This window comes from Protopterus annectens, chromosome 8.part0, assembly GCF_019279795.1.
Source record: "Protopterus annectens isolate FY-2018-M chromosome 8.part0, PAN1.0, whole genome shotgun sequence".
In the NCBI taxonomy this organism is placed as follows: domain Eukaryota; kingdom Metazoa; phylum Chordata; order Ceratodontiformes; family Protopteridae; genus Protopterus; species Protopterus annectens.
In genome coordinates, this window is record NC_056741.1 from 1,218,017,358 (window position 1) to 1,218,037,049 (window position 19,692).

At 45.4% G+C, this 19,692-nt stretch overlaps 1 protein-coding gene across 1 annotated transcript in view; it reads right to left on the reverse strand.

Moving 5' to 3' along the window:
• Positions 1–19,692, reverse strand: part of ADAR (adenosine deaminase RNA specific) — a gene marked incomplete in the record, with an annotated part of 1,768,745 nt that overhangs the window by 94,393 nt on the left and 1,654,660 nt on the right. The window contains 1 exon segment of the mRNA XM_044079403.1: positions 1,935–2,081. Within this exon segment, the coding sequence (XP_043935338.1) occupies positions 1,935–2,081 (147 nt within the window).

Here is a 19,692-nt window from a genome sequence, read left to right on the forward strand (position 1 = left end):
CTGCCCTTCTCTCCTTTGTTAACTCAGTCAACTGTAACCGGAATAACAAACTGATTACCTCTGCGCTCTTTCTGGACTTATCAAAAGCTTTTGATATGGTTAATCACCAAGCACTGCTCCATACCCTGAAAATATTTCACCTTGATCACTCAGCCCTAAGCTGGTTTGAGGACTACCTGTCAGGGAGACAAGCTGTTCAGTGGCAAAGCAAACTATCTCAATTACTACCAAACACCATAGGAGTTCCCCAAGGGTCTATACTTGGTCCCCTTCTTTTCTCTGTATTTATAAATGAGCTTTATTCTGTAATTCCCAATTCAACATGCATTCAATATGCAGATGACTCCACCCTGATCTGCTCTGACGCCTCCCTCCATAATCTCCAAGTAATTACCCAAAACTGCTTTGCTGCAATAGAAACATGGTTTATGGAGAAGAAACTTATCTTGAATCCAGCTAAAACTAAGTTACTACTAATTTTCCCCACCTCAGCCTCTACCTTAGCACAACACCCTACACTCACTAATAATATGACCTTCCGAGTTCAGTCCACAAATGGTACCATAATAGAGCCAGACACTAATGCCAAACTACTTGGAGTAACTATCGATCACAAGCTCAAATTTGACATGCACATTAGCCAAACTATTAAAAATGTAAACAAATCTAGGCTCTATGTATAGAATTAAAAACTTTCTAACCCCTACTACTAAACTAACCATTGCACGTACACATCTTCTCTCCACCCTACTGTATGCCTCCCCTGTATTCTCCTTTCTTAATAAAGCTGAGCTCAATAAACTCTCTAAGACTTATAATCATATTGCCAAATTCGTAACAGGAGAACCATACCATACTCATCACTGTCTTAACCTAAAAAAACTAGCCTGGTTAGAACTCCCAAATCTTCTTAAACTTAATCAACTTACTGAAGCATTTAAAATTATCAAGGAACCACATAAAACCCCCTCTTTAAACAAACTATTCATCCCCTATTCTAATCTCAGCTGCCTTAGATCTTCCAACAGTGAACTAATACAAACAATCAAAACTAATAACTTGGGTGGGGATGCTCTCTACGCCAATTCCATTGGAAAACTATGGAACTCTCTTCCCAGTGACCTAAGGCTAACTACCTCCCTGAGTAAGTTCAAAAGCAACCTCAAATCTTTCCTAAAAGAACATTGGCTATGTTCCTGTACAAAACCTGACTAATCCTAAAAATACCAATACTACCCATACTATCCTGCTTTTATCTCTCTCTTCTTTACTACTACTGTCCTAAACTATAGTACAGGATCTCCTCACTGTAACAACCATAGCTATTATCATATTTACTCGATATTTCTTTACCGACATATTGAGCCTATACTATCAGCATTGATAATGTCCTAAAATCATATGTTTTTATTAATCTACTTTTCATAGGAATTACTTGTGTATAGCTAATTTTTAACATTATGTCTCTTCATCCTAAGAAAATCTATAATCTGTATACCATAACTCAAACCTAAACACTGTCTCACTTATGTATATGTTTTCCTTTTACCTGGAACATTATTGCTACTGTTATATCTCTACTTCGGACTACCTGACCATGTTGTTATGAAATTGTTATATGTCAAACCTAAACCTAGTCTCAATTATGTATACGCTTTACTCGTTTTTCCCTGAACTTTCATGTAACTGTTATGTTGAAACATTTTATACCTTACCATGTTATGTTGCCTTTTTGAAATGTAACTTAATACCTGTTTAACTGTGGAGCTTTTCTCCCCGGGTCTCTGCTGAAAAGGGATATGTATCCAGTTGGACTAACCCGGTAAACAAATGTAAAATAAATAAAATAAATAAAAAATAATAAATGTTTTCTTTTAAACCCAAGTCTGCCAAGCAGTTCTAGCAAAAATCAAATAAGCTTTGTTAAAATATACTGTTAAGACACTAGCATACCCATCAACTTTGCCCTTGGTTCCATCCAAGACTTCTAGAACAGTATCATCAGGGTGGCACCAGTTCACACTGGACTCTTTGGTCTTCCCAGTATGCCTTGCAGAGTCATACACACTAACACGACCAACCTGGAATACACAAAGAACATCAGAATCAATACAAACAACCAAAAGAAAGATGATAGCAGACAAGTAAACAAGGAGATCAATGCAAAAAGATTCTTACCACATTAAAAACTTTCTGGCTTCAAGCAACATTTCTCCAATCATAATTTTTATGTATTTTAAAAACCAAAAACTTGCAGAAAGAGAAAAAATGTACAACATGAAAAAAGAAGTCATGTACTCACCATAACGTTCCATCTGAGTAGTTGTACTTCATTTTCTGCAACCTGTGGATATTCAATCCGAGCCGGCAACATTTTTCAAGCATCTGCTCCAAGCTCCTCCCCTTACCCATAACTCCTTACATCTCCTACCTTCCCTCAGATCGAGTTTGCCACTATTCAAACTATTAGCAACTCAATAACAGCACTAACCTAGAACAGGTTCGGGGGAAGGAGGGCTGCAGAAAATGAAGTATAACTACGCAGCTGGAACGTTATGGTGAGTACATAACTTCTTTAGCTGAAGTAATTAACTTCATTTATCTGCAACCTGTGGGACAGAGTCCCCAGCTACTGAAACTCCTGGGAGGCCCTCATGGAAGGATATTCCTGAGCACTGCAAAGCCAAAGGATGCTCTCCCTCTAGAGATCAAATCCAACTTATGAGAAATAAATGTGACCTTGCCCAGGTTGCTGCTGCACATATATCATTCAGTGAAACCTTATACCAAAAAGCAACATAAGTTGCCATAGATCTGGTAGAATTGAGCTTTAACAGGACCAGGTGGGGACAGACCTTTATCTTTATAAACTTGCAGTATTCACTGTGTAATCCATCTAGCTAAGGAGACCTTAGAAATAGCTTTGTCCAAAAAGGTTCTGGAAAAGGACACGAATAACTGGTTAGACTTACGAAATTGTTTAGTCCTATGTAAATAGAAACAAAGCTGTCTATGAACATCTAGCAAATGCAGCTTATATTCACTCGTTCTGAAATTTTGGAAAGAAAACAGGCAGATTAATCATCTGGTTAATATTTGATTCAGAAGCAACTTTCGGTAAGAAAGAAGGGTTCGTGCAGAGCAAAACTGTATCTTTATGAAAGATCAAGTAAGGGGGCACGGCAGACAACGCTTGGATCTCAGAAACCCTTCTGGCCAAAGTAATAGCCACTAGAAAAGCGATCTTCAAGGACAAGAATTTCAAATCTACTGATGCTGCTGGTTCGAAAGGGGGAGCCACCAACGCCTGCAGAACTAGAGTAAGGTCCCAAGGAGGAACGGAATCCTTAAAAGGGGGACGTAAAAGAAAAGTACCTTTCAGAAAAGCTTTACACAATCTCAAAGAGGTCAGAGCATTCATATTTTTGCAGACATGAAAATTAGATATGGCTGCCAGTTGTACTTTCACCGTAGAGGAACTAGCCCCTTCTTGGAAAATATTGGACAAAAACTCCAACACTGCAGGAACCGAGGCCGTAAAGGGATCTAGGTTCCTCCAAGAAGCCCAAATAGAGAAGCGTTTCCACTTGCTGCTATAAACCTTCCTAGTGGAAGCTTTGTGGGATGCCATCAAAACATTCTTTACTGAAGATGACAGACCGGGAGTCCTAGCAATCAAGGGAACTGGAGCAACCAAGCCGTCAGCTTGAGGCTGCCCAGATTTGGCGGACTGATGCCCGACGGATGAGAGATGAGATACGAGCAGGGATCTAGAATCTGAGGAGTTAGAACATGAGACCAGAGGAAGGGGAACCACACCTGACGAGGCCAGAATGGGGCAATGTAGATCACTTTGCACCCCAGTCGGCAAGCTTTCTGAAGAAACTTCGGAATGAGAGGTAATGGGGGATAAGCATACAGTAACCTGGGAGGCCAAGCATGGACAAGAGCGTCTCTGGGGGAGTCCCCTGGGGAGGGGATCAGAGCGAAGAACTCGCTGCACTTCATGTTGGAAGAAGATGAGAAGAGATCGCAGCAAGGCTGACCCCACACAAGGAAGATCTCCTTTGCTATTGACCGTTTCAGAGACCACTCATATGGCATTAGAACAGCCCGACTCAGTCTAGCCGCTAAAATGTTGGAGCGGCCAGATATGTGCGTTGCAATCAGAAACCGACTGGCTGAGATTGCTCACTCTCATGGTCTCGCGACAGAGAGGGTAAGATCTGGTTCCTCCTTGTTTGTTGATGTACCAAACAGACATGTCTGACTGAACTGCAATCATTCCTGGGGGGAGAACAGCATGAAAGATTTGCCAATGCTAAAAGCACTGACCTCATCTCCAGAACATTGATATGCAATCTGGTCTTGGTCTAGGACGACGTGCCTTGGACCGTCCTCCCCAAATAGTGCCCCCCTCACCCGAGCTGGGAGGTGTCCATGGTCACTGTTGCTTGGGCTGTGGGTGTTGTGAAGGGACGACCTGCCAAGATTTCCTGCGATTGGAGCCACAAGAGAAGAGAAATCTTGCAGGCTCTGCGGATTCATATTGGATAGTCTATGAGGCGGTCTAACCAAGATCACTGAACTGCCAGGGTTCACTGAAGCACCCTCATGTGAAGGCGCGCACAGGAAAGGATTGAAATTGCTGCAGCCATGGAGCCTAGAGCTCGAAGAACATCGCTTGCCGTTGGGGTCCTGGGGCCAAGGATCACTGATACATGAGCCCGTAGGTTCTAGACCCTGTGCAGAGTGAGGAAAAACTTGCAACAGTAGAGTGTCCAGCCATGCCCCAATAAATTACAAGGTCTGTGTCGGGTTCAAGCGGGACTTGGAGAGGTTGATGGTAATCCCTAGGTTGACTGCAAGATGCAGGGAGGAGTCTCTGGCCATGCAAAGTAGACACTTGGCAGCAGCAAGGAGCCAATCGTCTAGATAAGGAAACACTTGAATTCCCTGGAGCCCCAGGTGAGCGCTACGACTGCCATAACCTTGGTAAACACCCTGGGGGCTGTGGTGAGACGGAAGGGTAGGGCTCTGAAGTGGAAATGATTGGCTCCCAGCTGGATGCGAAGGAATCTCCTGGAGATTCTGCAAACTTTGATATGGTAGTAAGCGTCCTGGAGGTCTAGCAAGCACATCCAGTCGCATTCTCGGAGGTAAGGTAGAATGGACTGCAAGGTGACCATCCGGAATTTCTGCTTGGCTACAGTCAGGTTGAAGGTTGACAGGTCCAATATGGGCCTGAGGTCCCTCGTCTTTTTTGGCACTAAAAAGAACCTGGAGTAAACACCTAATCTGGACTGTGTGGATACAGGAAAACAATGACCAACTGCCCGAGAAATAAAACAGGTTTATTGTACAATGCACGAAGCAGCACCAGTCACCAATGACCTAGGTTTCGTCTAACACTGACTTCATCAGATTGGTGAACCAGTTACAAACATTATATATAAACCTGAGTGAACCAATTAACTAATGAACTAATTGACAGAACTTAACTCAACTATATCAAATTGGTTCATTATTAACCCTGCCCTAACTTAAAAACTTTATTAAACTTGTATATCACATAAAAAAGTTAAAAATATGAATGTAAAACCATATGAAGACAATCATAAATCCACAAAAAATATACAAAAAATATATATATCCCTCTACATGCCTTATTGCATGTTTGTACATACAAGTTCAAGTGTTATATATGAATAAACAGAGCACCAGACAAAACTCAGAAACAGTATGATGTGTGTACAATGGCAAATATACTGTAAATTTGTAATTATTAATAAATGCATGTAATATGCAAAAAGTGTATAAAAAATATATATGTATGTGGTAATGTACATCATATTGATTACCCATCAATAATGACTTACCCAAATTCAACCACTACGACATATCAAATAAACAATAAAGATGTAAAAAATGTAATATATGTATTGTGTATAAATAAATTGTATGTAAATAAATCCATTTAGCCACTAATATGTTTTAATCTTAGCCAGGGTTTAATGGAAAGATACTCGTTCAACCCTGGATACGTGCAAGCATCAAGCTTGATTTGCCATTTAAATATTGTGTTATACAGCAAGTGATTCAGGACCAACAGGGTAGAATCACTCGACATCATTTGGATGTGAGTGAACTTAATACACAATCCAGTTAAGCGCACTTTCACTCTGCTAATGCAAAGCTTCTTCAGAACTAAAAGTTTTATTATTTGGAGCACCCAACGGTCCGTTGTAATGGACTCCCAAGCCGTTAGGTGCAATGACAATCTTCCCCCGACTGTCTCCACAGTAAAACAGTCGGGTAAACCCCCTCAGGGTTGCTGCGCGGGTCTGAGAAGGTCTCCCCTAGACCCAAAGTTCCTTGGGCCCCCTCTGCCTCTGGGCCGGCATCTGTCTTGTCCCCCTCTGCTTCTAGGGGACGAGTTATCCTAAGAGTCCCAGGAAAACTGAGATTTTCTGAACCACATCTTCTTCTGCCCTCTCCGATTCCTAGAAAAGGATCTTTGAGGGCTAGAGAAGCGGACTCCGATGGCAGACAAGTCTTCCCGTGCGGGACCAGGGTGTCACGAATTGTCTTCCCGAACAGGGAGGAACCAAAGGGAGCATTTGTGAATGACGCCTTGAAGGGGTACGCAAATTGACAAAGTCAGAGCCAAGCATGTCGCCTCATAGCTACGCTGGTCCCAGATGCCATAGCCGCTCCTTCTGCGGCATGGGAAAGAAGACGTATGGACGTGTTCGAAACAGATTTCAGAGTGGACATTTTCGCCGAGAACAGCCGCTTGTCCTCTGGTGACAAAGACTCTAGGGGACGACACAGCGAATTCCGTGACTAGGTCTCGCTGAAGTTGAATGACGTGTGCCAAATAATTCAGCTCTTGTATAGAAAACGTTGCTGAAAAAAGACTCTCTTCCCAAACCGATCCACCACCCAAGACTCCTTGTCCGGAGGGTGGACCCAAAAACTTTCCTGTGCCAGTTCTCTCTTGGTGGCAGCTGCAACCACCATAGCATCCACCGGGGATCCCTTGTACCAGGCAAGTCTGTCTGTGGGAAGAGAGGATCCTGTCCGGGCGTTTGGGTATTGGCTCTATGGTGTCAGGCTCCTTACATGCCCGTGTGGTAATGAGATGTACTAAGAGATCTGCAGGAGGGGACACCCAGGATGTAGATGGGCCCATGCCAAAGGCCTCCAGGAATACTGAACCGTCCGTAGAGGGTTTTGGGGCTGACCAACCTCCCCTCTGGCGAAGGATTTCCATGATGTCTCCAAAGAAGACATCCTCGGGAGGTGACCTGGGGGAACCCTCACCTTCATCCAAGTCGGTATCTTCTGTGAGGGACTCGGGGGAGTCCATGTGCCTCCTCTTACACTAGTGCTTACGGGGACCCTCTTCAGTGGGACTCTGAAGAAGGCTCATAAGTCACGGGGCGGGGGGTTCCACGACGGGATCCAACTGGGGGTCCTCTAGCACGAGCTGTCCCTGGGACAAACTGATGGGAGTCGTGACTAAATCCATGGGAGCCTGGGTGGAGTCCAAGGCGATGGGCTGAAGTGTCAATCCTTGGAAAGAACCCTCTCCACCACGTTGAAGGCCGAAGGAGAGCCCACCTCCTTCTCAACTAGCAAGGAAGAAGCTCTCCCCGGCTCCGCCATGAGGACCGGGGCCAAAGAAGCCAGGGTTCCGAAGGAACTGCTCGGATCTCACAAAGTCTGAACCAAAGAAACCTCTGTTCCCTCGGACAAGTCTGATCCGAGAAAATCAAGGTAATCACCGGCATCGAGGTTGGAGGAACTATCGGCGCCGAACCCCCAGCACTGAGGATCCTCTGATCCATAAACCCCGAAACCGCAGGTTGGATTGGCGAAGGAGAGATTGTATGGAAGAAGGGCATAAAGGTCCCCTCTCTGACCAGAGAGGGGCCTGGGAAGACTCCCATTTGGATTTGGGTCCGAATGAACCTCCGCATCATCCTGTCCATGTCAAGCTCCGACAGACTCGAGAGTAGACCACGAGGAGGCGACAGACTCTGATTTGGCTGGTCTTTGTGACGACCTCGAAGAAGGCCTCTGGTCTGAGGGTTCAGTCGGCTCCGGGAAGAACCTCAGGGAGTGGAGCTGAGGAGAGGTGGTCCTGACAACTTTAGTAGGCGGGATGGGAAAGGGCTCCCGCTCTGGGGAATGCTTGCAGTGCCTATACCCTCTCTCTCTTATCTTTGTCTTTTGCTATTGCCCCCATCTCAGAAGGCTTAGAGGGAGGTTGAGTCCCAGCCTGAGGGGGGTTGTTCGGCTACTGGAGCAGATGTTGAGGTCGTAGAGTCCAATGCAGAAACTGGTAGCAGGCCCTTAGCTACCAGCTTTGCCTTCCTTTCTTTCAATGCCCTAGGGTTGAACCCTGCACACACACTACAAGGCAAGGAAAGGTGGGGAACACCCAGGCAAGTAACACACAGAGTGTGGCCATCAGCCAGTGAAAGCTTGTGGCCACACACACTGCATTTTTTAAAAGTTGGTTTTGGCTGATCAGCCATCACCACACACCACTCAGCCAAAACTAAACCAGCTAACACACACACACACACACACACACACACACACACACACACACACACACACACACACACACACACACACACACACACTAAGGACAGTTAGGCCTGCACTACATTTTTTTAACTATTTTTTATTTTTACAGAAAACTGACTATCGACGAAGGGGAGGAAAGGGATGAAAAAAAAAAAGACTACACACACTAAATATATATCAAAAAAGTACCACTTACTAAACCCAACTTGGAGCTATAGAGACCACGATGTATACGCATTAAGTGGCAACTGAGATCTGGGGGAAGGTAGGAGATGTGAGGGATTGTGAGTAAGGGGAGGAGCTTGGAGCAGATGCTTGAAAAATGTTGCCAGCTTGAATCAGATACGGATCAGAATACTCACAGGCTGCAGATAAACGAAGTTAACAACTTCAGATACAGGCTTTAAGGATACAGCCTCCTTCTCTGGGAGTATTTTTCTTTTTAACATCAGGGGATGTGAATCATGGCTAGTACGTTTTCAGAGTTTATTTCCAGGCCCACCAAATTCTAAAACCGACCTGGATCTACTGTCAAGATATTAGAGTGACAACTAACACTGGCAACCTGGGTTTAGTAACAAATGATTGAAGCGGCAACTGGTCAAAGTCTCTTTGCTCAACTCAGGGCACATTAGAGAGTACAGCTGAGTAACTGCACTTACCATAAGAGCAGGTGTTTGATTAAAATAGTGCTGCAGCAGCCCTAGCTATATGGTCTATATCCTGCCAAGGATACAACAGACAGACCATCGTTAAAAGCTTTGGCTCCCTCCACACATGTACCTGGGCTGGTGCCATCTCAAGTTCCTGAGGGAGAAAACAGCAGTCTGGGTGCCAAAAACCTTCAGGACTTTATTGTTAACCACACTTGAGGGAGATTACTGTCTTGAATGTAGAAAAGTTAAAACAGAGGTAATCCAGAGGGCTTGAGTGAAGTCTGGTATCCTACCTGTGACCCAGAGGGTGACGAGACTAAGAAAAGTAGTTTTGTACCTACCATAAATGTAGATGTTCGAGTGTACACCCTGCTGTAGTCATCACACTTGGGTTATCCTGTCGTCAGGCGGTCCATGATCGGCCGGAATTCCAAAGTCTTGGTCCGGCGTCGGTTGCTGTTGCCTCTTCCCTGACGTCAGTGCACCAGGGGTATATATAATGCAAATGACGCAATTTTCTTCAGTTTTTCTTGCCCCAGATGTCAGGTGCCCCCAAAAAGGTGGTCAGTAATTAGTACCAAATTGAGTAAATTTTGCACAAACACAAAATCTCTCCAGCTATAAGCAAATACATCAGGAAGGTATTGTAGAGATTTAGCCAGTTAGATCAGAGGGGATGGAGGGAGGGTAACTTGGACTGCAGCAGGGTGTACACTCGAACATCTATATTTATGGTAGGTACAAAACTGTACTATGTTCATCGTGTTACCATGCTGCAGTCATCACACTTGGGTTGAATCCCAAAGCTAAGGATGGGTGGAGGAATCAAAGAGGAAACGTTCCACTGCCATTAGTGCCTGCAGCTCCGAGACTCTTCTAGCTGAAGTTATTGCTAGCAGCAGGGCAGTCTTCCATGATAGGAACTGAAGATCTGCAGAGAAAGCTGGTTCAAAGGGAGGTAGTGTTAGTTTTTCCAGAACAAAATTGAGGTCCCATGTTGGAGTAGGGGCTCTCCTGGGGGGCCTAATGTTTTTTACCCCTCTGAGGAACTGCCTTAGAAGTGGATGTGAAAATAAGGGTGGATCCGTGTTGTAGTGGGCTGAAATAGTTGAAGCATGGATTTTAATGGAGGAGAAAGAAAGACCTTTGTGCAACATCTCAGTTAAATACTGTGGAATGTGAAGCATGTGAGGCTGAATTGTGTCTTGGCCTTTAACTTAGTTCCAGGCACAAAACCTTTTCCATTTATCCGAATAAGCCTTCCTGGTGCTTGGCCTCCTAGCTTCCAGAATAACATCCATAACTGCTTGGGAAACTGGAGCTGGCTGAATGCTTAGGTGATTTGCCATGCAGCCAGATTTAAGGTTTTGAGCTGGCTGTGAAGAATCTGATTGTTTTGCTGTGTGAACAAATGGGTAACTTGTGGTAAGATCCAAGGTGGGCCCTGGGCCATATTCCTCAATAGTGGGTACAAGTGCTGGCGTGGCCAGTCTGGGGCTATGAGAATCAGTCGTGGTCTCTCCTTTTTGACTTTCAGAAGCACCTTTGTGAGGAGAGGCAATGGAGGGAAGGCATATACTGTCAGGGTTTTCCAAAAGAAAGAGTGCGTCCACTTTCCAAGCTTGATGGTGAAGTGTCCTTGTACAAAATTTTGTTAGTTGATAGTTTTGAGGACTGGCAAACAGGTCTATGTCTGGTAGGCCCCATCTTTGAGTTATCATTGTAAATACTTGTGGATCTAGTTTCCACTCGTGGGGATCCATGATGTTTCTGCTGAGGTCGTCTGCCAGTGTGCTCTTCTTTCCTGGCAGGAACTGAGCTTGTAACTGAACTTGGTAAGCCAGAGTTGTGTTCCATAAGGTCATTGCTTGCCTGCATAGAGGGTAGGAGCACCCTTGTTTATGTACCACATTACTGTGGTGTTGTCCGTCTTTATTGTAAGTTGTCCTGGATGTAATAGATTCTTGAAGGCTGTCAGAGCTTTCTGTACAGCTAGCATCTCTTTTTGATTGATGTGCAGATTCCTTTGATTTGCAGTCCATACCCCTTGAACGCACTGTCCTGCCATGTGTGGCCCCCAGGCGTAGTCTGATGCATCTGTTGTGATAGTTTGCCTGGCTGGGGGCAAGGTGAAAGGCTGACCCTTGTTGAGGTGACATGCCTGTGACCACCATAGAAACTCCTGTTGTAGGCAGGGAATGAGAGATATCATTGTGTCCAAGCTGTGGCTGTGTGGAGACCATACACTTCTTAGGTACCACTGTAATTTCCTCATATGCAGCTTTGCAAATGGTATTAGTAATATGCAAGATGCCATGAAGCCCAAGGCCTGCAGAATTTTTCTTGCAGTTAACTGGGTCTTTGTTGCCATTGTTTTGAAATATTGAGTCAGTTGTAGTTGTTTGTCTGGCGTCAGATAAGCCTTCTGGGCCGTTGTATTCAAGCTGGCACCCAGGAATGTCATACTTTGTGAGGGTACTAGTTTTGACTTCTTTTTGTTTACTGTGTACCCCAGGCAATTTAGTAGATGTTTTACAAAAGCCAGATGATGTAAGAGAATGTCCTTGCTTTCTGCTTGGATGAGGCAGTCGTCCAGGTATGGGTATATTTGAATTCCTCTTTGTCTGCAGTATGCACTTACTGGTGCCAGGCATTTTGTGAAGACTCTGGGCATAGTAGATAAGCCAAAGGGCAGTGCAGAGAATTGGTAATGGGTTGAACCTGCAATGAAACGGAGGTATCTTCTGCAACTTTGATAGGGACATGCAGGTATGCCTCCTTGAGGTCCAACGTTACTAGCCATGCTTCCTTGCCCAACATGGGAAGAAGCTGCTGTAGTGTTAGCATCTTGAATTTGGGTACTTGTAAGAAGGTGTTTAGAATTGAAAGGTCCAGAATTGGTCTCCAGGCATTGTCCTTTCTGGGCACTAGAAAGAGTCTTGAGTAAAATCCTTGACCTTGCTCTCGAGTAGGTACCAGTTGAATGGCTCTCATGTCCATGAGAGCTGCAATTTGTTTTTGTGCCTCTGCCCATTGATTTTGTGGCAGGTTTGGCATTCCTCTTTTTATTGGCAAGGTGTGAAAATGGAATCTATATCCTCGTAAAATGTCTAGGACCCATTTGTCCTTTGTGACAATGTGTCAGTTGTCTGAAAAAATTGCGAGTTTTCCTCCCAAGGGGGCTGCCAAGAGAGTACTGCTTGGCCAGATGAGGTGCAAGTCATTGAGTTTGCCTTCTGGTAGATTGGGACCTGTCCTCTCCTCTCTTCTGTGTTGCAGTGCCCCATTGGCGAGGTTTGTACTGGGCTTGTGGTTGTCCTCTGCCTCTTGGACGTCTGTATTTACCCCTCTGTGGTCTGTCAGTAGCTGGAAAGGACCAATTTTTTGTTGGCCAGTTTCTGCTGAAGTGAGGGGGCTGTACCTGAAGGAAATCTTTGACTGTCCGCATAGATTTTGCCTTATCCTCCATTTTCTTTAAGACTTCTTCCGCTTTAACTCCAAAAAGAACATCCTGCTGTAAGGGAGCATCTAGAAGCTTTGCTTTAATATGATCAGGCAGAGTTTGTTCCTTTAACCAAGCATGCCTACGTATAACAGACCCAGTGACAGCTGCTCTGCAGGAGGCCTCCAAAGAATCAAACCCACATTGTAAGGTATGTTTGCAAACCTGTTCAGTTGCATGCAACAGATCCTGCATTTCTTTCAATTCAGACTGTTGAGGGAGAGTGGTCATTCTTTGCTTTAACTGAGAGATTAGAAATTGCTGATACTTTAGCATGTGAAATTGGCAATTTAGTGCCCTAATAGCTAGAGTGGCTGAGGTGTAAACCTTTTTCCCCCACCTGTCTAGTGCTCTGGAATCCCTCTCAGAGGGTACAGGATTTTTAGCCATAGAAGCCTTAGCCCCTTTGGGACCCTGGGAGATTGTCTCTGGGTCAGCAACAGGGCTTTTATAAAGAAATTTGTGGGAATCAGGTACTCTATAATCTGCCAGGCTTGGCCGGAGCAGGAGGTAGAGAGTCTGGGTTCAAACTGGATTCTAAGTAAACATCATCCACAATGTCTAAAAAGTACAGTTTTGTACCTACCATAAATGTAGATGTCCGATAGATATGCAACTGCAGTCCTGACATATGGGTTGTCCTGCCTCAGGCAGCCCTTTGGTCGGCCGGATTCCAAAGTCTGGGTCCAGCGTCGGCTGATGTCACCTCTTCCCCGTCAGAGCGGCTGGGGTGTAAAAGCATCCGCCGACGCCATCTTCTTCAGTGTTTCTTGCCCCAGATGCCCTCCAAAGAAGGCTAAATTTGGTGAATGGATAAAAAATTCCAGACATGCACAACAGTAATAAACAGATACACCATAACAGATATCCCCAGCTAATAGAGAAAAGGGGGAATGGACCCATAATGAAAATTACAGAGGGGTAGGAGAGAGGGAAAACCTGACTGCAGTTGCATATCTATCGGACATCTACATTTATGGTAGGTACAAAACTGTACTATGTCCTTCAAGAATGCAACTGCAGTCCTGACATATGGGTTGAATACCATAGCCAAGCTGGGGGTGGTGGGATCTAAGAAAGGGATGGTGTAGCTAAAATGCCCTGCAGGACTGCCGAAGCAAAGCCTGCTCGGGATCTGGAGTATAAAGGCAGGTTGTAGTGTTTAGTAAATGTATGCACGGAGCTCCATGTAGCAGCCTCTAGAATGTCCTTTGTAGCCACTCCTCTTAGAAAGGCTGTGGATGTGGCTATAGCTCTGGTGGAGTGTGGCCTAATATTGGCTGGCACACCTTTTCCATGAAAAGAGTAACAGAATCGGATGCAGTGTCCAATCCATTTTGAAATTGTTTGTTTGGAGATTGCCTTTCCTTGCACTCCAGCAGCATAGGCTACAAATAGTTGGTCAGACTTTCTGGTGGTCTTTGTTCTGTCCAAGTAGTAGCGTAGTTGTCTGTGTATGTCCAAAGTGCGCAGCAGCTTTTCCCCCCTTATTTTGAGGATTGGGAAAAAGTAGGCAGGTGAATTGCTTGATTTAGAGACACCCTGGATATAACTTTTGGCACGAATGAAGGACTGGTTCTTAGAGAGAGACTGTCCTGATGAAAAATGAGAAAAGGAGGTACTGCCATGAGGGCCTGTATCTCCGAGACTCTTCTTGCTGAGGTAACTGCCAACAGGAAAACCGTTTTCCAGGAGAGAAATTGCATTTCTGAAGATGCTGCTGGTTCAAAGGGAGGAAGAGTTAATTTTTCCAAGACAAAATTGAGGTACCATGCAGGTACTGGTGGTTTTCTGGGAGGTTTGATATTCTTTATCCCTCTTAGAAACTGTCTTAGCAAGGGATGCGAAAACACAGGTGGGTCACAGTTGTATTTTGCTGAGATTGCTGAAGCGTGAATTTTTATGGAAGAATATGAGAGCCCACTATGAAACATTTCTGCCAAGTATTCTAATATCTGTGGTATGCTCATTACTGATGCATCCTGACGCTTGTTGCCATTCCAGATGATGAATCTCTTCCACTTGGCTGAATAGGTTTTTCTGGTGGAAGGTCTGCGTGCTTCCAGTAAGATCTCTTGAACTTTTTTGGAAAGAGAGATATGGGTAGAAGTCATGGAACCCTCCAAGCTGTCAGCTGCAATGTTTGCAGGTTTGGATGAACAGTCCTGTAATTGTGCTCAGTTAGAAGCAGAGGCCATTGAGGCAGGGGCCACGGTTTGGTGCGAGATATGCTCAGTAGCAATGGGTACCAGTGCTGCCTTGGCCAGTCTGGAGCTATCAAAATGCCTTTTGGTTGTTCTGCTTTTTCAGTAACACCTTTGTCAGTAATGGTAGAGGAGGGACTGCATAAATTGTTAGGGAATTCCAGCTGAAGGAGAGAGCATCCGTTCTCCAGGCTAGAGGATGGTGCATCCTTGAACAGAACTTCTCCAGGTGATGATTGAGGTGAGAAGCAAAGAGATCTATGTCCGGTTTCCCCATGCACTTGTTATTTGTGAAAAAATGTGTGGATGCAGCATCCATTCGTACGGGTCCAAGAAATTTCTGCTCAGCCTGTCCGCCAGAACATTGTCCTTGCCTGGAACGAACTGGGATTGCAAGTGGATGTTCAGTTTCAGGGACTTTTCCCAAAGAGTCATTGTTAGTCTGCAGAGGGGATAAGAATGAGTGCCTCCCTGCTTGTTTATGTACCACATGACAGTGGTGTTGTCTGTCCTTATTAGCAGATGACCTTGTTGAAGGGATTCCCCGAAGGCGTCGATTGCATGCATCACTGCCAACATCTCTTTTTGATTTATGTGCAGATGCATTTCCCTGGGAGTCCATTGCCCTTGGATGCATCTGCCCTCCATGTGCGCCCCCCATCCATGATCTGAGGCGTTTGTTGTAATGATTTGACTTGCTTGAGGTTTGTTGAAAGACATGCCTTTGTTTAAATGACTTGCTTGAGCCCACCACAAAAATTCCCTTTATAGGCATGGAATGAGAGGTATTACGTCTTCTAGGTTGTGGCTGTGTTGAGACCATAAGCCTTTTAGGTACCATTGTAGCTTTCTCATGTGTAGTCTTGCTAGAGGGATCAGAAGAATGCAAGATGCCATGAACCCCAGGGCCTGCAGTATTTTCCTTGCAGTCAGCTGGGTGCGCTTTGCTAGACTTTTGAAGTAGTCTGGTAAGTGTTCTTGTTTTTCCTCTGTGAGGAAAGCCATTTGTGATTTTGTGTCCAGTTTGGCTCCTAGAAAAATAATCTGTTGGGATGGCAGTAGTCTTGATTTTTGAATGTTGACTGTGTATCCCAAAGCCTGTAGTAATTGAATGACATAGTCCAAGTTTCTTATCAAGGTTTGTTTGCTGTCTGCTTGTATAAGGCAGTCATCCAGGTAAGGGTATATTTGAATCCCCTGGAGCCTGCAATGTGCAACTACTGATGCCAGGCATTTCGTGAATACTCTGGGCGCAGTAGAGAACGGCAATGCTGAGAATTGATAATGCTCTTACCCTGCAAGAAATCTGAGGTATCTTCTGCAACTGTGTCTGATTGGGACATGCAGGTATGCCTCCTTGAGGTCCAGAGTAACCAGCCAAGACCCCTTGCCCAGCATGGGAAGGAGTTGCTGTAACGTCAGCATTTTGAATTTTGGCACAATGAGAAAAGAGTTTAGAGCGGACAAGTCCAGTATAGGTCTCCATTGCTTTTCTTGGAACAAGGAACAGTCTTGAATAGAATCCCTGGCCTTGTTCCTGAGGAGGAACCTTTTCTATTGCTTTTATTTGTAACAGCTGTGAAACTTGTATGAGTGCCTCTGCCCTTTGATTTTGTGGCAGGTTTGGCATGCCTTGTCTTGTTGGTAAGGTATGGAAGTGAAACCTGTAACCTTTGTCTATTATGTCCAGAATCCATTTGTCCTTGGTTAAAATGTGCCAGTTTTTTGAGAATAAGGATAATTTTCCGCCTAGAGGAGCTTCTCTTTGAGCCTTGGTCGGCGGTGTGAAAGTCAGGTCATTGTGATTGTCCCTGTGGTGCAGCTGAACTCCCTGCGCCACTTCTCTGACTTGGTGGTTGCCATTGGCGGCCCCTGTAGGAGCCTCGGTATTGCCCTCTACCACGCCTGTTTTTTCCCCTTTGAAACTTGTCAGTGTCTGGAAAGGACCAATTCTTTGAAGGCCAATTCCTGCTGAATCTGGGTGGCTGAACTTGGAGGAAATCTTTGATTGTCTGTACTGATTTAGCCTTTTCCTCAATAGACTTCAGCACATCCTGTGCATTAGCACCAAAAAGCTTCTGTTTTTTCAGAGGTGCATCTAGGAGCTTTACTTTAACATGGTCTGCAGTGGCTGTTCTTTCAACCAAGCATGTCTACGTATAACGGCCCCTGTCATAGCTGCCCTACAAGAAGCTTCCAATGAATCATAACCACACTGAAGAAAATGATTGCTAACCTGCTGAGTGTTATGAACCAAATCCTGCAAGGCCTTTCTATCTATAGGCTCAGGAGAGGCTAACTTTTTCTGCAAATCATCCATTAAGTAATCCTGGTACTGAAACATATGAAAAAGACAGTTAAGAGACCTCATGGCAAGGGTGGAAGAGGTATAAACTTTTTTGCCCCATCTCCAGGGACCTAGATTCCTGTCCATGAGCAAAGGGTTTTGGCCGAGGAAGTAGCCACTCCTTTGGGCCCCTGAGAAATAGTTTCTAGATCCACAGAGTGGGCCTTAAAGAGATGCTTATGAGTTTCAGGAACCCTGTAATATCTGTCTGGCTTGACAGGAGCAGGAGGGAGAGAATCAGGGGAAGCACTGGAGTCTGAGTATACATACGACATCCAACACTGGAGGAATAGCTAATGGTCTGTGCTGGGGTAACTTAAGGAAAGTACGTAGCCTTTTCCTGGAGTCAGAGAATTCCTGACCCTGCCACTGAAAATGTTCTCTCATGGAGTGGAGAACTTCTCCGAAAGAAATATCCTCTGGAGGAAAGGCAGAGGGAATTGATTCTTCGGCATCAGAGTCCTCATAGGCCTGGAAGGATTCTTCTTGGGTATCTGAGTGCTCTGAATCCCCGGAGGCTTCTTCTGAAGAGAGGGTGTCTGTCTGCTCAGTTCTAGGCCTTTTTTCTGCAGGCGGCTGAGAACCTCTGTCTGGGTGCGGCTGAGAACCCCTGATAAGAGAGATTAGATCTGCAGCTAGAGTCATGATCTGTCTATCAGAAGAAGGGCCCTGAGAAGTAGGTTTAGGATGGGCCTTGGCTTGGCTGGCAGCCTTAGCACGTGCAAAGGCCTTGATGGACATGGATACAGGAGGCCCTGAATTGCCCACGTGCAGGAGTAACTTTGTCCACAGGAATGGTGTCGGGTAGATCTAGAGCTTCGGTTTCTGGAGGAAAATCAACAACCGGCACCGGTGAAACCTCCGGGACCGAAGAACGCGGTAAAGCATTGTCGCCGGCCTGGAGCGGTTGAATTACCGCTTCTGAAGGGACCGATGTACTCACGGAAGGCTTAGGCGTGGTATCGGTGGACGACGTGGGCCGAGGATGTCGGTCCCGGTCCTTGCGTTTTTTGGTAGTTTGTGCTGTCGGTAGTTCCGACGGCATGATATAAGCGTAAGATTCGCCAAAAAAGTCTTCGGCAAATTCTGCCCGGCGCCTGAGTGTGTGCTTATTAAAGCAAGTACAGGCAACACAGGCCGTGACGTCGTGGTCTGGGCCCAGGCAAGGGAGGCAGTAAGAATGGAAGTCCTTATGAGGTATTTGTTTAACACAAGACAAACAATTATTAACTTTTTCAATTTTTTCTGATATCGGCTGAGGCAAGAAAAATGTTTCTAACGGGTACTTAGCTTTAGATGACTTCGGTTAACTGAAAACACAGGAGCTGACCGACCGGCACTTGCGAACTGCTTCTGCTTCGGGAACCGCAAGGCAAGAAAAACTGAAGAAGATGGTGTCGGCGGATGCCTTTATACCCCAGCCGCTCTGACGTCGGGGAGGAGGCGACATCAGCCGACGCCGGACCCAGACTTTGGAATCCGACCGACCGAAGGGCTGCCTGAGGCAGGACAACCCATATGTCAGGACTGCAGTTGCATTCTTGAAGGACATCCCTTTTAGCAGAAGTTATGGCTACCAAGAATGCTGTTTTCCAGGACAGAAAATTAAGGGGTACAGAAGCTGCAGGTTCAAAAGGAGGTTTCGTTAAGGCTTGCAGAACAAAGGTCAAGTCCCAAGGGGGAGTCACGGATTTCACCGGTGGCTTGAGAAGGAAAACGCATGCATAGAATGTCTTACAATTTTGTAGACGCTAGAGATCCTAATCCGTCTCCCATGAAAATGGGATATTGCTGCCAACTGTACTTTTACCGTTGATGCACTGGCCCCTTGTTCAAAAATCATGGACAAAAAATCCAAGACTGTAGGAATCGGAACAGTAAAAGGGTTGAGACCTTGGCTGTTAGCCCAGATAGAAAATCATTTCCACTTGCTATTACAGATTTTCCTGGTGGACGGCTTTTGAGCCGCTACCAGAATAGTTTTCACTGGTGATGAGATACCTGGAGTCCTTGCCATTAGTGGAACTGGATCAACCAAGCCGCGTGCTTGAGGTTTACCAAGTTCGGTGTTGGGCACCCCGTTGGGTGCGATATCAGGTCTGGAATGGGATCCAGGATTAAAGGGGAGGAGAGACTGTGAGACCGCAGGTATGGAAACCAGATTTGACGAGGCCAGAATGGGGCTATGAGGATAATTTTGCTCCCCAACCGTGCGGCTTTCTGAATGAACTTCGCCATGAGCGGAAGCAGGGGATAAGCATAGAGTAGACCGGGAGGCCAAGCATGCAACCGGACTCGTGCATTTTTAGCAAGTCTGAAATGAACTGGCAGACCCACTGTAGCTGAGAAAGCAGTTTGTCCGCCAGAATGTTGATTGTCCCG